The 15,517-nt window shown below is 38.6% G+C and overlaps 2 protein-coding genes across 3 annotated transcripts; both read left to right on the top strand.

Annotated features, from left to right (window-relative positions):
* The first annotated feature begins 404 nt into the window (after nt 1-404).
* Nucleotides 405-1,550, top strand: LOC142521073 (LOB domain-containing protein 27-like). 2 transcript variants are annotated; one of them, XM_075624260.1, is made up of 2 exons: nt 405-1,159; nt 1,352-1,550. In XM_075624260.1, exon 1 carries the CDS (start codon nt 524-526, stop codon nt 1,136-1,138), a length of 615 nt encoding a protein of 204 aa, XP_075480375.1. In that variant the 5' UTR covers nt 405-523; the 3' UTR covers nt 1,139-1,159; nt 1,352-1,550. The 2 variants fall into 2 exon arrangements, with proteins under 2 accessions (XP_075480375.1, XP_075480377.1); XM_075624262.1 differs by having other exon boundaries at nt 405-1,147.
* Nucleotides 1,551-4,337: 2,787 nt separating this feature from the next.
* Nucleotides 4,338-7,560, top strand: LOC142521502 (putative myosin-binding protein 5). Its single transcript, XM_075624707.1, has 4 exons — nt 4,338-5,368; nt 5,466-6,335; nt 6,704-6,926; nt 7,197-7,560. Exons 1-3 carry the CDS (start codon nt 4,636-4,638, stop codon nt 6,910-6,912), a joined length of 1,812 nt encoding a protein of 603 aa, XP_075480822.1. The 5' UTR covers nt 4,338-4,635; the 3' UTR covers nt 6,913-6,926; nt 7,197-7,560.
* The last annotated feature ends 7,957 nt before the right edge of the window (nt 7,561-15,517 follow it).

Below are 15,517 nucleotides of genomic sequence, written 5' to 3' on the forward strand. Positions count from 1 at the left end.
TTCCATCAATTTAAAACTAAAAAATACTAAACTTGCACTTGTGATGAATGGTCAAGAAGTTTAGACTCTCCCTCTTTTCTCGCAAGAAACCTTGAAGAGCTTGCCGAGGTAACAACACTTGTCCCTAACGGTCACACTTTCAAAGAAACCATCTCCAACATTTTCGCACCTCTATTTATCCTATATTTTACTTATTCAAACTCTTCCCTATGAAAATTTCTACAATGGATCAAAATTTTTTAATCTCCACTAATTGTAACCAATAGATTTGATTTTACATTAAAATTGAAGATGATAAATGGATCGAGTCTATTGTTCCAATTCCACAATAGAATTCCCATTTCTCTCTTTTAAACACATAAATCTCTATACTTACCAATTTCTTTTTTCCCTTTCTAAATCTATTTTCTTGTTCTTCACAAACATAGATTCAATCCCATTAAACTACAAGGAAAAAAAATCCCATCTAAGCACTCATTAATCATTCTTAATTCATAGATTCTTGAATGCCACCTCTACAAAAATGACAGTAAAGAGTGGCTCCGGCCAGGCATGCGCCGCGTGCAAGTACCAAAGACGAAGGTGCACCTCCGAATGCGTCCTCGCCCCGTTTTTCCCCGCCGATCAGCCCAAGATATTCCAAAACGTGCACCGGTTGTTCGGGGTGAAGAACATCGTCAACACGTTGAGACAGCTCGACCCGGATCAGAAAGCCATCGCCATGAAGTCCATGAAATTCCAGGCCACCATGCGCGATAAGTACCCCATTTACGGGTGCTTGGTGGAGATACAACAGCTTTCATATCAGATTCAGCTCGCCGAGGAGGAACTTCAGGCAGTTCTGCAGCAACTGGCCTATTATCGACAGAATCATCAGCAAGAGATGTCACCAACAAACGACTACCTGTCGCGGTTGCAGTTAGGGGTCTCACCGCCTGCCGAAAATTCCGCAATGCTGGTATTACGGCAGGAGAATATCCCGGCCGACTACGGTCCTGTGAGTGCATCACTGCCTGTCGCATCGTATTCGAACACCGATTATTTAGATTGCAGGGACAATAATGGTTTGTGGATTCAGCAGCAATTTGGTAATGTTGAAAATGAGAATGCAGATCAATGGTCATGCAACCACAGTTGAATGAATGAAGTATGATTCTATGTATCCTAATAACACACACACACACACACACACTCCATGCATAATTAAATTAAATTAAAAGTTACAATAAATGGTTAGAAACAATTTTTTTAAAAAGAAAATGTCAAATTAATTTGGTTCATCAAGTTTTTTTTTTTACTCGAATTCTTGATTAGAATATATAACTAAGAAAATTCAATTCAATAATGCTAGAAGTTGATCAAATGGTTGAGAATCGACAGAAGAAGAATTGTGGAGCCAAGAATGAACATATATGTAATCAAAATGGCAGTGTATTTTCCTCGACGAGCTTCGATTTATATATTAGCGATCCATTAATTGTTTTTCCTTCGATACATGATTATTGGAAAATTATGTACAATGTTGAACTTGATGTATATCTTCAAAAGGCTAAAAAAAAAATCTTTCTTTCTTCTGTAAATTTACCAAATCAATTATATGGTTATTGTAAAATTTTATGTAAAAACTAAATATAATAAAAAAATAAAAAATAATTCTTGTTCCCAAATACCATAATTGATTTCAATTTACTTTCTAAGATTTCGCTTTGAATCCACATAAAAACGACATCACAAATGAAGAATAATATTAAAATCAACAATTTATAAGATGAATATACTATAAGTACCATGATGTCAACGAGTCTAGTGGATCGTGTAATTTATTAAGAAATGTATTGTATATTATAAATATATTTTTAGTCAATTCAACCTCCTAAAACAAGGATAAATGTTGCTCGAACTTGAGACTAACATCTGTGATGTAAACGCCACGTTTCAAGAAGTCTCTAGCCATAATAAGATATGCGATTTAGGGAAAGATGTTATTATCATAATAAACAATGTAACCAAATTAATTTAGGTAAAATCAATCATTCCCATTATATAAAAACTCCATCAACGAAATTTTAAAATTGATTATATATGAAAATTAATAATGAATATATAACCAAATAGGAGGCGCCGCCAAGTGAATGTGATACTACCCCATCAACTGAAAAAAAAAATAAAAAATTCATGCGAATGATTTGCAAGAAGCATCAATAATATTCAACAGAACTGTAAAATTATTTATTTATAATTTCGAAAATAAGAAGAAAAATAAATTAAACTTTGCACTCTCAAAATTTAAAGAGTGGGCAAACATTACAGTGTTGTAATACACATGATGTCCATGCCCGCTGTTTAGAGTACCAATCTTCTTTTCGAGCCCTCTCCAACCCATTACACTAATTTGTGCAACTGTTAACTTCAAAAATAGTATAATTTCTACGTCAAATATAAAACTCATCTTCAACTCATCAACTCTACTAATAAAAAAAAAAAATATTCTCGAAATATTCCAAACTACTAATTTATTCCACATAATATTTATTATCATATTAATTAATATCTTGATTTCCTATATTAAATTTGATTAAAAATATTAATTAATTTAAACAAATAATTAAATATATTAAAAATACTTTAAATATTCAATTTTATTATTTTAAATAGATAATTCGACATGTCTTTATATATATATATTAACAATTTTTTATTAATTAAATAAAATATTATACAAGGATTAATAATATAATTACTTATAATTTTTTTTAAAAAATTACATTTTATCCAAATAATCTATTTAGATTAAACTTATCACATATTATAATTAACTGTTACAACAAATAAATTTTAATTAAAAATTAAAAAATTTAAAATAAAAAGAAAAAAAAAATCTCCATTTGCAAACTCTTCTGGATTCTCAAGCAGATGATTATACAACACAATTAGGAATTGGATTCAAGAAAGTATACGGGGAATAGTTTTCTTGATTAAAACTGTGAATAAGGTAATTAATTAATTGAGGCAGTTCTAAAAAATCACACATTTTTATTAATTAGGAAGAGTATAGAGATTTTGATGGCTAATTAATTAATATATGATTGGATAAAATTAAATTAACTCACGTTTAATAAAGGTAATAAAAAATCTGAATGGCACAGGGCTTCACAAAAAATAATAAGATATTTTCAATAAATTTCCAACATCATAGTTGTATTTGTGTTCAGTTACTATCATATCATTTTTTTTATAGTCCATGATTCGAAAAAAAATATTTCTGCAATCACTAGCCCACACTTATTTTCTAGGATGAAATTTAATACAAAATATTGAAATATGATATATTAATATATGATATCTGACTACATGATGTTTCAGATTTGACATTAATATATGATTTTTGAGTACTTGAACATGTATAATAAATACTGGTATTAATGACACGTATTTTCTTGGATAAAAATTTGTACAAAACATTAAAAATATGATACTAATATATGATATTCGATTACAAGATATTTCATATCTGCTACTAATATTTGATTTTTGAGTATACAAACATGTATAACAAGTATTGGTATTAACGACTCGTCTTTTTTAGATTAAAATCAGTAAAAAAATATTTAAAATATGGTACTAATATATGATACTTCAATATCAACTCTTTCAGATTTGTTACTAATATATGATATTTGAGAATGCATACAAGTATAGTAAATATTGATATTAATATATTTGTTCTATTTTACTCAAAATTTTATCTTTTGTACCAAATATGAAACACAGTAATACTCAAATATCATATATTATTTTATATTTGCAATGTTTTATACCGAATTTAATCCGAAAATTACGTATGAGTCCAAAAAATATAGAAACATTTTTCACGTGAATCGGAGACTACGTAAAAGTTTTTAGTTTGACATAGATTTAACACAAATAGGATTCAAAAGCAAGTCTCTCAAATAGTGGTGAAGTACTAAAAGTATACTTCTTAGGCAGTTGATAATAAAGAATTCTTTTTTATAAAAATAATATATATTATAGAGCAGTTATTTTGTGAGACGGTTTCACGAATCTTTATCTGTGAGATGTGTCAACCCTACCGATATTTACAATAAAAAGTAATACTCTTAGCATAAAAAATAATACTTTTTCATGGATGACCCAAATAAGAGATTCGTCTCATAAAATACGACTGTGAGACCGTCTCACATAAATTTTTGCAAATATTATGACCATCATTCAATTTTCACTACGGTGAACCGTTAATTGAGGAGGCAATTCCTACTTTACAAATCGAACTTGTGAAATGTGTTTACCACAAATATCTCAAAAACCAACCGAATTTTTGGCAACCTCTGATTGGCAACCTCTGAATCTAACAACCTGTTTGCCACTCTTCCTCGTACAGGCACAGGTGCCACAAAGAGGAAAACTAACGAAGAGACACAAAAAGGAAACAGATCATGATCTGGGATTCACCTGTTCTTGCCATGATCATGATCTATTCCGTTAGTCGTCCATTCGGTTCCGAAACTTCTGATTGATTCCTTCCATAGCAAGACCCATTCTGATCAATCGTGTCTGTGATAATCTGTGTCACATTCTTGGATTCTGAGGTTTTCTTGGTTCATAGGAAGCGTCGAAATGCCGGTGGGATCGTTCAAATGTTTCGTGGAGCAGAAGCTCGGGAAATTCCCGCATTTCTTGATATATGCGATTCTCGAATGGGTGATGATAATATTGCTTTTCGTCGACGGCTTTCTCGCCTTTGTTTCGAATGAATTCGCCAAGTACTTCGAGCTGAGAATCCCATGCTTACTCTGCACAAGAATTGATCATCTTCTCGCACACAGGAACTCCAACTTTTACTACAACGATTCCATCTGTGAGCTTCACAAGAAAGAAATCTCGTCTCTCGCGTATTGCCATGTCCACAAGAAGCTATCCGATTTGCGTACCATGTGTGAGGGGTGCCTTCTGTCTTTCGCCACGGAGAAAGATTCCGACTGTGATAAGTACAAGTCCCTTGTTGGGATTCTGCACAAGGATATCGATTGCTTTGTGGAGGATAACCAGAAGTTGCTGATGAATTTGGGAAATGGCGATGATGGTAAAGAGATATCAGATGAAAAGAGTGGTGCACACTTGTGTTCTTGTTGTGGTGAGGCTCTGAAACCGAGATCTTCCTCGAAATATGGGCGGAGTTTGTCTATGAGTGCTCCGGCCCCATCCCCTCGAGCACCCTTGCTGGCGAGGAGAAACGAGGAGGGGCGTAACATATTGTTACCACACGTTAAGTACACTGAGCTGAAGTTTATGTCAGATGCTGAGCAGGAGATCTCTGAGTATGAAGATGCTCCAAATGGAGAGAATCAAGGTGAAACATTTTTCTTACATTTTCTTTAACTTTTCTGTGTCTGTAATAGGATCTTCAAGTGTTTGACGCCTAATTGTTTTCTTGTGTTCTATAATAGGAAGAGATGATGTAAAGTCGGCTTCGGTGCCATTGCTACCAGATTCAGAGGAAATAACCGAAGATTCTTGCAGAACCCCTAGTTTTGCCAGAGGGACCAGATTTTTTGGTATCCCGTTGTCAGATTCAGCTCAAGCTAGTCCTAGATGGGGCTACAAGGTTGGTCGAAAACTACCAAATATCGATTGTGTTCCTGAACCCAGTGATGCAAATTCATTCAATGAACTAGATGGAGACATCTTGAACCGGTTGAAAAGACAGGTTCGTTTAGACCGCAAATCCTTGATAGCTCTATACATGGAGTTGGATGAAGAAAGAAGTGCTTCTGCAGTTGCAGCCAATAATGCCATGGCCATGATAACTCGTCTGCAAGCCGAGAAAGCAGCTGTGCAAATGGAGGCCTTGCAATATCAGAGAATGATGGAAGAACAGGCGGAATACGATCAAGAAGCTCTGCAAGTAATGAAAGACATGCTTTTGAAGAGGGAGGAAGATATGAAGGCTTTGGAGTCGGAACTGGACACGTACAGAGAAAAGTATGGGCTTATCAAGAAAGTAGGAAGTGATTTATGTGAAATTGATGCTGATGAAGATTATCAAGATATGAAGTCTCAGTCCTTGTCATCCTATGGTGAGAGATCAGATTGTGGGAGCTCGAATGGAGCCGATCGAAATGAAAATGAACGTCCCAATAATTCGATGGAGGATGGGGGAAGGAGTCCAAACGAATCGTCTTTGGATTTCGAGGGCGAAAGATCTTATCTTCTTGGATTATTGACAGATCTTAAGAGAAAGATCAACTCACCTTCAGATGAATTGTGCAATTCCTCTGAGCGTGGCGTCGCAATCAGTAATGAAGATGGATGCAAAGGTATCGAATGTCTAGTTTGGGTTATCATAATCTAGTAATATATAATGATAACATTGATCATTATTGGATCTTGTAGGACATAAATAGGAGTCATTAAAAACTTGCATGAGTTAACAACAATTCAATGGAAACTGTGTTGTAAGAAAAACCATTTTGTAGATACAACTATAAAAGAAAACGACGATATAATACTCTTCGAGTTTGTATATAATTGGTGATCTCAGAGCTAACGAATGATTCGTCAGGTGTAGCATAGAAAAAATAATGATGCACATCCTTTCTTCAGTCCTTTTACTGTTATTGCTCCTGAATTTTTCCCATTCTCTTTTTCTGAACTTAGATATTTATCCTTTTATGTGTGATCATAGGAAAAGAGCAAAAGGGTAGCCTTAAAAGAGAGGTATCTCTAATAAGGGAGAGATTGAGGACCATTGAAGCAGACAGTGGATTTTTAAAGCATGCGACCATGACGCTGCAACGAGGAGGCGAAGGAACTAAACTCTTGACTGAAATAGCTCAACATCTCCGGCAGATTAGGGACTCAACCAAATCTTTAACAGAGGATTCAGAAGCTTGAAAATTATCCTTCAGGTGAGATTTCAAAGTACTTTCTCTTCTTGCCACACCCCAAGTCGAGTGCCTACAGATAGAACAACTAAAAAAATTATTTTCATGTTGCTAAGTCCTGTAGTTCTAGGGGCATGACTCGCGTTTACTAGGAATTTTACTTTGTTTCCCTTGCTGAGGGTGACTTGAAAACCTTTACTAAATAATAAACTAGTTAAAAGAGTGCACAACCAGGAAAATGTTCTTGAAGTTCAGTGAAATCTGACCTGTCCCCCCTACTTCTTTTGCTTGCAGTGTTCTTTTTTGTTCTCTTCTCCATTCTTTTCTCCACAAGTTAGGATATAGAAACCTGTACATGTATTAAGCATTGGGATCGCATGTCACGCCGACGAGCCCGTTGAACGCCAAAGCCCTGAGGCCTGGCTTCTCTTCTTTATGAGCTCCTGGTTCTCTTATATCTTGATTGCATGTGGGAAAGTTCTTGAAAAGGCAGTTTTTTTAATCATTAACAATGTACAAGTACTTACACAATCAGCAACACTAGAGATTACTACAGATCTTGCACTTGGAGAGTAAATTCATGCTTTTTCTTGTTTGTTTTAGGACAATTTGTGCAACTGGATTAATAAGAATGTAAACTATTCGAGCTTTTCTTACAACACTTCTCATTCACGACTAAATTTTATCGAGCAATTCGTTAACAATTCGACTTCATTTTGATTAAACTTGTACATAATATTGATACAATATTCTATTAAGTGGAAACTATACAAAATAATTTTTAAAAGATAATATGTATATGATTTTTTGTAGCAGAGAAATTTTCTCCTACGATTAGACTTTAGCATGATAATTTACCAAACCAAATCATTATTTATTTTATTTTTTTTAAAAAATTAGGTGTGGTGGAGAGAATGAAATAAAAAAAAGGATCATTATGTGTAAATATTACATCCACTTTTGTGAAATTATTAATAAATATCACTTTAAATATTAAGACAAATTCAAATTTTCAGAAATTCAAGATAAGAAGAGGCCAAACCATTTTTGAAATGTTAGAACTTACAAGTCTTTGTTTAACATATAATTAATGTAAATAGTTAAACAACTAATCCCAACTTTCCCCACTCTTGTCATCACTCAAAAGCCAGAAAATCTCTTACAATATAAAATAATATTATCTCAAAATTTAATTTATTTTAATATTTTCTGTAAAATCCAAGACTTTTAAGCTTTATCATTTAAGTTTTTATCACGATAGTATATTTTGGATACCAGGATTTATCTCATTTGAGGATGTGAGATTTGTAAGATTTTACCAAGATTGAATAATAATAATATCGTGTATATTATTTGAAATTTCGCAGATAAATGTCTAAGATTTGAGTTGATATGGAGATACCGGGATATAAATCAGACAAATGATAATAAAATCTCTAGAATTCGAAATTTATCAGTATATATATATATGCAAATTTCGAGATTTGCATGGGATAAAAGATTTAAATTTCGAACAAATGACGGATAGATATATCACGATTCGAGATAAAAGATTTAAGTCAGATTTCAACGCGATATCACTCGATCCCGATAGCAGCCAACCCCTATAAATAGGAGGGCCCTGTACTCGAAAATCACACCTCACACAACACACTCAAATTTTCGAGAATAGTGCCTAGTCTCTTTAGGAATTTTCGAGCACAGCGAAGCGCTGCTGCAGTCCAACCACGAAGCTAGGATTCGAAATTTCCAGTGCAGGATTCCCCTCTATTCACGTTTTTCTACGATATCTAAGGTAAGTGGGCTTGTTTTAAATGTGTAATTTCGGTGTATGCATTTTCGTATTTTCGAAATTTCGGTCGAGTACAATTATTCTTCTACCCCTTCTGGCTACGATTTGTGCATGAGTTTTATGTTGACACTGTGAGGATTCAACTTGATATGGGAGGGAATCCCAACTATGATATGACCCTCATACGGTGGGGATATAACCGATCCGGCCTCGCCCCCTTAGAGAAATAAAAATTAGGGACTGACGTCAGTAAACCATTGAAAGTAGAGGAATCTCAGTGTCAGGTCAATGATACGAATGTGGTATGAGTCAATTTATGCATGGTGTGTGTGTGTACGTATTTCGAATTTTATATGCATGTTGTTGTGTACTCGAACGGCCCCTACTTGCTGAGTATTTCCCAAAATACTCACCCCTTACAACCTTCCCAGATAAATCAGAAGATAAATCAGAGGAACATGTTGAGGAAGAAGAGTCGAATCAATTTTGGGGCTGGTGAAATTATTTAAATTTCGAGAATTTTGCTGCAAGGATTTAAGAATTTTAGTAGGTTTATTTTAATTGTAAATGCTTCCGCAATTTATTCAATTTATTCAGTTGTAAAGACAATGGTTGTTTTTTTTGCGAATTTATGAAATAAACTGGTTTCGGTTTATACTGTGCTACGAGGCTGGTTGTTTTTCGATTGTGTGATTGATGAACAACGCCGGTGTCAAATCCCGAGTTTCGGGGCATGACATTTAAGTGGTATCAGAGCCGCCATGTTCAAAATCCGAGTGGAAGAATCGAGTTTCAAAAAAAAAAAAAAATTTCGGATTTTGGCCAAACTGCACCTTACGTGCGCCGCCGAGCTTTTCCGCCGATTCCGGCCGATTTCGGTAATGTGTGTTCAATCAGAGACCAGTTCCGAAATCGTCTCGACGAAATGAACAATAGCCCTCAACGAATTTCAGATTTAGTGTTCGGGTGAAGCCGTAATTTCAGATCTAAGAACTAGGGCGTGTAAACTATAAACGCCGAATTTTGTTTTGTCCAATTATCCCTACCAATACTACTCCGAATTTAAATTAATTTTACACAAACGATACAAAATCCATGGGTAACGTTTCTCAACAATCAATTTTGGATTGGATCAACCAATCGTAAGCGCCCAAATTCGAGATAGTTAGCGAGTTGCACGAATTTTTCCGGCCAAATTAGGTAACTTCCGACCGATTCTGGCCGTGACATCGCCGGTTCCGAGACCCTGACCTCTTCGCCAACGCGCGCCTTTACTCCGACCGTACTCCGGCGAGTCAACCCGGCGAGTCAACTCGGCCGAATCATCGAGTCAACCCGCCAGCTTTAACCTCCTATTTTCGGAAATTTTTGAAAAATACATATAAATTTCGATACCTTGCTCTATTAGTTCTTGATATTTATTTTATCCTATTTTTGATATTCTGAGCGTTTCCTTTCTTTATTGTTTCAGGAAATGGTTCGTTTCCGTGTCACCGCTCGTAAGAAAGTAACCCCGATTACCCATAGGGAGACTATTCAGTTGGATAATCACCGACCTCGCACGCGCGCTCAGGCTGCTATACATTTAAAGGAATTGGCTATAGGACACCAGGATAGGACTATCAGGAGACTGAGAGCTAGTAATCTTGAGAGGAGACAACAAGTGGAAAATCTGACTACCAAACTGGAGACAGCAGAGAAAAGAATTGACGAAGTCTTCCAAATGTTCGAGCTCGTTAAAGAACATAACTGCGAACTGCGAGAGTCATTACAAATAACGATGAGTCAAGCCAAGCAAGCTAAGGAGGAAGTGGATAGATGCACCATAAGACTGTCTGAAGCCCGTCAAGCCCGGCTGAGGGATAAGAAAAAAATTGAAGAATCCTGGAATGTGATCATGCAATTATCTGAGAATAACCAAAGGCTATCCAAGGAGGTAGACGAAAGGAAAGAAAAGGAGAAGGAGCTCATCCAGAAGAATGAAACAAACTGCGCACACACAAGAAATGAATTGAATGACGCGATAGGAAAGATTCTGACCCACAGGGAACAGATTGCTGAGTTGGAATCGGAAAATCATAGCCTTCAGATGCAGCTGGCAGATTTCATAGACCAGAGATGCCTGATGACCCCGAGGAGGAAGAAGCCCCACCTGATGTGGCAGTGGGAAATGACGAGATAGCAGATTAGAACGTTTAGTGGACCATTTCTTTTTGTAGTATTTCCGTTGTTGCTACATTTTTTTTTCTTCATTACATTTATTTATTTAGATTGGTCATGTTCATTTATTTTCCTGTTTGAGAAATCAATAAAATATTTTATTTGTTCCATTGATTTCAATTTACTTCTGCGCAATCTATTGCATGAACCTACTCGTACAAATTCTTAGAACTTGCGATTGTAGGAAATGGCCGGCAGACCCCCAAGGCAAAACCGCAACCCGCGTTACGCTAATGCCGATCGCGAAGAGAGACAGGAGAATCGACAGGAGAATGGACCACCGCCTGCAGTTAATCTAAGCCGAGCTGATCTTATGGCCAAGCCACCATAGTGGCCACGACACTGCAAGGGTTGGGAAATCCAAATGCCAATCAACCACCTCCACCACCACCACCGAACGGAATCAAATTTCATTACGAATCCCTTCGTAAGAACAGATGTCCGATATTCAGAGGGGACGCTGATCCCGAAGTTGGCCAGAGTTGGCTAAAGAGTGTCGAGACTCAGTTAAGGCTTTTGGAAGTTCCCGAGGCACTCAAAGTGGATGTGATTGTGCCTTTCCTGGAAGACAGAGCAGCTAAATGGTGGGAAGCAGTCTCGCCAGCCATGATCGCTGCTGGACCAATCACATGGCGAAACTTCCGAGAAACATTTCTGAAACAGTACTACCCGGCAGAAGTCAGATTGCAGAAGTTAAGTGACTTTGAAAATCTTACTCAAGCTCCAGACATGTCAGTAGTGGAGTACACGTCTCAGTTTAATGCCCTTGGATCTTATGCTCCGGCCATCATGGCGGACGAAGTTTTGAAGCTGCACCGCTTCAAGAGAGGATTAAACAGTAGAATCCAGTCAGCCTTAGCAGTTTATCAGCCCGCCAATTTTGCAGATCTTATGGGCGCAGCTATCCGAGTTGAAACCGACATCCGCCGCAGGGAGGGAGAGAATAAGAACAAGCGACCCCATGCCGGTCAGTCTTCTCAGGCCGGTCAGAAGTTCAGAAAGCCAAACCAATCAGGCGGACCTTCCTCAGGGCAAACCTCAGCGGCCAACCATCAAGGACCCAAGCCATGCCCGAAGTGCGGTTTCAGACACCCCGGGGAATGTCGAAGAGCCAGTGGTGCGTGCTTCGGATGTGGGAAAGCAGGGCACAGGATCGCAGATTGTCCTACGGCCGCCAACCAAGCAGCTGGGCCCAACAAGGGAACTGGGCCGAATGTGGGAGCTAACCCCAACAAACCAAAGGAGAATAAGCCTAATGTCAGGGTGTTCGCTATGAACCAAGAAGAGGCGGACGACGCCAATGAAGTCGTATCAGGTACCATCTTACTTCAAAAAGTACCTGCTTATGCATTGTTTGACTGTGGTGCTACACACTCTTTTGTGTCTAAAAGGTTTGCTAAGAAATTAGGACTTAAGCCCGAATCTCTAATTGAACCTTTTCGGATAGCCACACCTACGAGTAAGACCATAGAAACTCATGAAATTCACAAGGATTGTAAGATCGGTATCGCTAATCAGACTTTCAGTGCCGACTTGATACAATTGGTTATGGTCGATTTCGACATCATTCTAGGGATGGATTGGTTAGCCAGTAATAATGCCATAGTGGACTGTAAAGGGAAAAGAGTTAAGCTCCGAACCCCAAATCAGGCAGAGATCGTGTATCATGGTAAATCCAAGGAACGAAAATCACTCCTTTCCGCTTCCCAGGCATGGAAGGCTATGAAATCCGGAGAAGACATCTACCTAGCAATGATCAACGAATTGCAAGGAGAAGTCGAAATGAGGATAGAAGACATCCCAATAGTATGTGAGTTCCCGGATGTTTTCCCAGAAGAACTCCCAGGGACAGTTCCGGACCGCGAAGTTGAGTTCGAAATTAATCTGGTTCCTGGTGCAGCACCAATCTCTAAAGCACCTTACAGTATGGCGCCAGCTGAACTCAAGGAGCTAAAAGAGCAACTCCAAGAATTGCTGGACAAAAAGCATATTCGACCTAGTGTGTCCCCATGGGGAGCGCCAGTACTCTTTGTGAAGAAGAAAGATGGGAGTATGAGATTGTGCATCGACTATAGGGAACTGAACAAGATCACTATCAAGAACAAGTACCCTCTTCCGAGAATAGACGATCTATTTGACCAGCTCAAGGGAGCCGCAGTCTTTTCTAAGTTGGATCTGAGGACGGGATACCACCAACTGAAGGTCAGGGCTGAAGATATCTCCAAAACAGCTTTTCGGACAAGATATGGGCATTATGAGTTCACAGTGATGCCTTTTGGGTTGACCAATGCGCCTGCAGCCTTTATGGACCTAATGAACAGAGTGTTCAAACCATTTCTGGACCGGTTCGTAGTGGTATTTATTGATGACATCCTCATTTATTCTCCCAACGAGGAAGAACATGAAGAGCACCTCCGCCTTGCACTACAGACACTGAGGGAGAAAGAGCTATATGCTAAGTTTAAGAAATGTGAGTTCTGTCTTAAGAGTGTATCCTTTCTAGGACATGTGATCTCAGAAGCAGGAGTATCAGTGGATCCCAAGAAAGTTGAGGCAATTACAGAGTGGCCAAAACCTAAGAACGCCACAGACATCAGGAGCTTTCTTGGACTGGCAGGTTATTACAGGAAGTTCGTCGAAGATTTTTCTTCCATAGCTATACCACTGACTAGACTCACTCAGAAGAATTCCAAGTTCATCTGGGACGAAGGTTGCGAGAAGAGTTTTCAGACATTAAAAGAAAAGCTTGCATCCACGCCAGTACTAGCCTTACCCACTGAAGACAAGGAATTCACCATCTATAGTGACGCTTCTAAGGAAGGTCTGGGATGCGTACTCATGCAAGAGGGAAGAGTGATCGCCTATGCGTCAAGGCAGTTGAAACCGCACGAAAAGAACTACCCTACGCATGATCTTGAGTTAGCAGCAGTTGTCTTTGCCTTAAAAATTTGGAGGCACTACCTCTATGGCGCCAAGTGTGAAATTTTCACAGATCACCAAAGCCTCAAGTACTTGTTCACCCAAAAAGAACTAAACATGAGGCAAAGGCGATGGATCGAACTATTGAAGGATTACGACTTGACTATAAGTTACCATCCAGGTAAAGCGAACAAAGTGGCCGATGCTCTGAGTCGGAAAAATGGAGGCAAGACCACTCTAGCTTCCCTCTCGGCCCAGCCATGTCTGCAGGAGACCGTCAAGTTAAATCAGGACCGAGACCCCGAGCTAAAGAAACTTAAGGAGCAAGTCGAAAGCGGGAAGTCTCAAGATCTACAAATTGATGACAAGGGAGTCCTATGGATGAATGGACGACTGTGCGTACCGAACAACGATAACCTTCGCCAAGAAATACTATCAGAAGCACACAAGTCCAAGTTTTCAGTCCATCCAGGCAGTACAAAAATGTACAGAGACCTTAAGAGGAATTTTTGGTGGAACATAATGAAAAGAGATGTGGCAGTATTCGTCTCTAAGTGTCAGGTTTGTCAACAGGTCAAAGCAAAGCACCAGCGACCCGGAGGATTATTGCAACCGTTGGAGATACCTGAGTGGAAGTGGGACCATATCTCCATGGACTTTGTGGTAGGATTACCAAAGTCAAGGCAAGGTCAGGACGGAATATGGATAATTGTAGATAGACTTACAAAATCTGCACACTTCCTACCCGTCCGTATGAACTATAATCTGGACAAATTAGCTACACTGTACATGGACAATATTGTAAGACTTCATGGAGTACCAGTGAGCATCCTGTCTGACAGAGACCCAAGGTTCGTCTCACGCTTTTGGAAGAGCTTTCAAGAGGCCATGGGAACGAAAGTAACCCTAAGTACGGCCTATCATCCTCAAACCGATGGACAAACGGAGAGAACCATCCAAACTTTGGAAGATATGCTGCGAGCATGCACTCTTGAATTCAGTAGCAATTGGAGCACTCATCTACCATTGATCGAGTTTGCTTATAACAACAGCTATCACAGCAGTATTGGGATGGCTCCATATGAAGCTCTTTATGGAAGGAAATGTCGATCACCACTTTATTGGGATGAAGTGAGAGAAAAAGCAGTAGTAGGACCCGAGCTCGTACAGATAACAGTAGACAAGGTTACAGTTGTCCGAGAAAAACTCAAGGCAGCTCAAGACCGACAAAAGAGTTGGGCAGATCTGAAAAGAAGGCCAGTGGAGTTCAACGTTGGTGAGAAGGCCTACGTAAAAGTCTCGCCTATGAAAGGAGTTGTCCGATTCAGCAAAGCTGGGAAGCTGAACCCCCGTTATGTAGGACCCTTCGAAATTCTGGAAAAGGTGGGTACACTGGCATACAGATTGGCACTGCCGCCAAACATGTCAAGAATTCATAATGTTTTCCACGTGTCCCAACTACGGAGATACATCTCGGATCCAAGCCACGTGTTAGAAGCAGAACCGCTCATGATCGAAAGTAACTTGGGAGAAGAGCTGAAGTACGAAGAAGTTCCCATTAGAATTGTGGACACCAAGGACCAAGTGCTAAGACGACGAATTATTCCCTACGTCAAGGTACAATAGTCGAACCACACCGAAAGAGAAGCCACGTGGGAGCTAGAAGAAAGGATGAGAAACCAGT

This window comes from Primulina tabacum, chromosome 12 (genome assembly GCF_025594145.1).
Source record: "Primulina tabacum isolate GXHZ01 chromosome 12, ASM2559414v2, whole genome shotgun sequence".
In the NCBI taxonomy this organism is placed as follows: domain Eukaryota; kingdom Viridiplantae; phylum Streptophyta; class Magnoliopsida; order Lamiales; family Gesneriaceae; genus Primulina; species Primulina tabacum.

What these genes read in the sequence shown, in the direction of transcription:
- LOC142521073 (XM_075624260.1), top strand. Translation starts at nt 524, where the DNA reads ATGACAGTAAAGAGTGGCTCCGGCCAGGCATGCGCCGCGTGCAAGTAC.
- LOC142521502 (XM_075624707.1), top strand. Translation starts at nt 4,636, where the DNA reads ATGCCGGTGGGATCGTTCAAATGTTTCGTGGAGCAGAAGCTCGGGAAA. An exon ending in TCCAAATGGAGAGAATCAAG is followed by an intron (nt 5,369 to 5,465) that starts GTGAAACATTTT and finishes GTTCTATAATAG; the next exon opens with GAAGAGATGATGTAAAGTCG. An exon ending in TAATGAAGATGGATGCAAAG is followed by an intron (nt 6,336 to 6,703) that starts GTATCGAATGTC and finishes GTGTGATCATAG; the next exon opens with GAAAAGAGCAAAAGGGTAGC.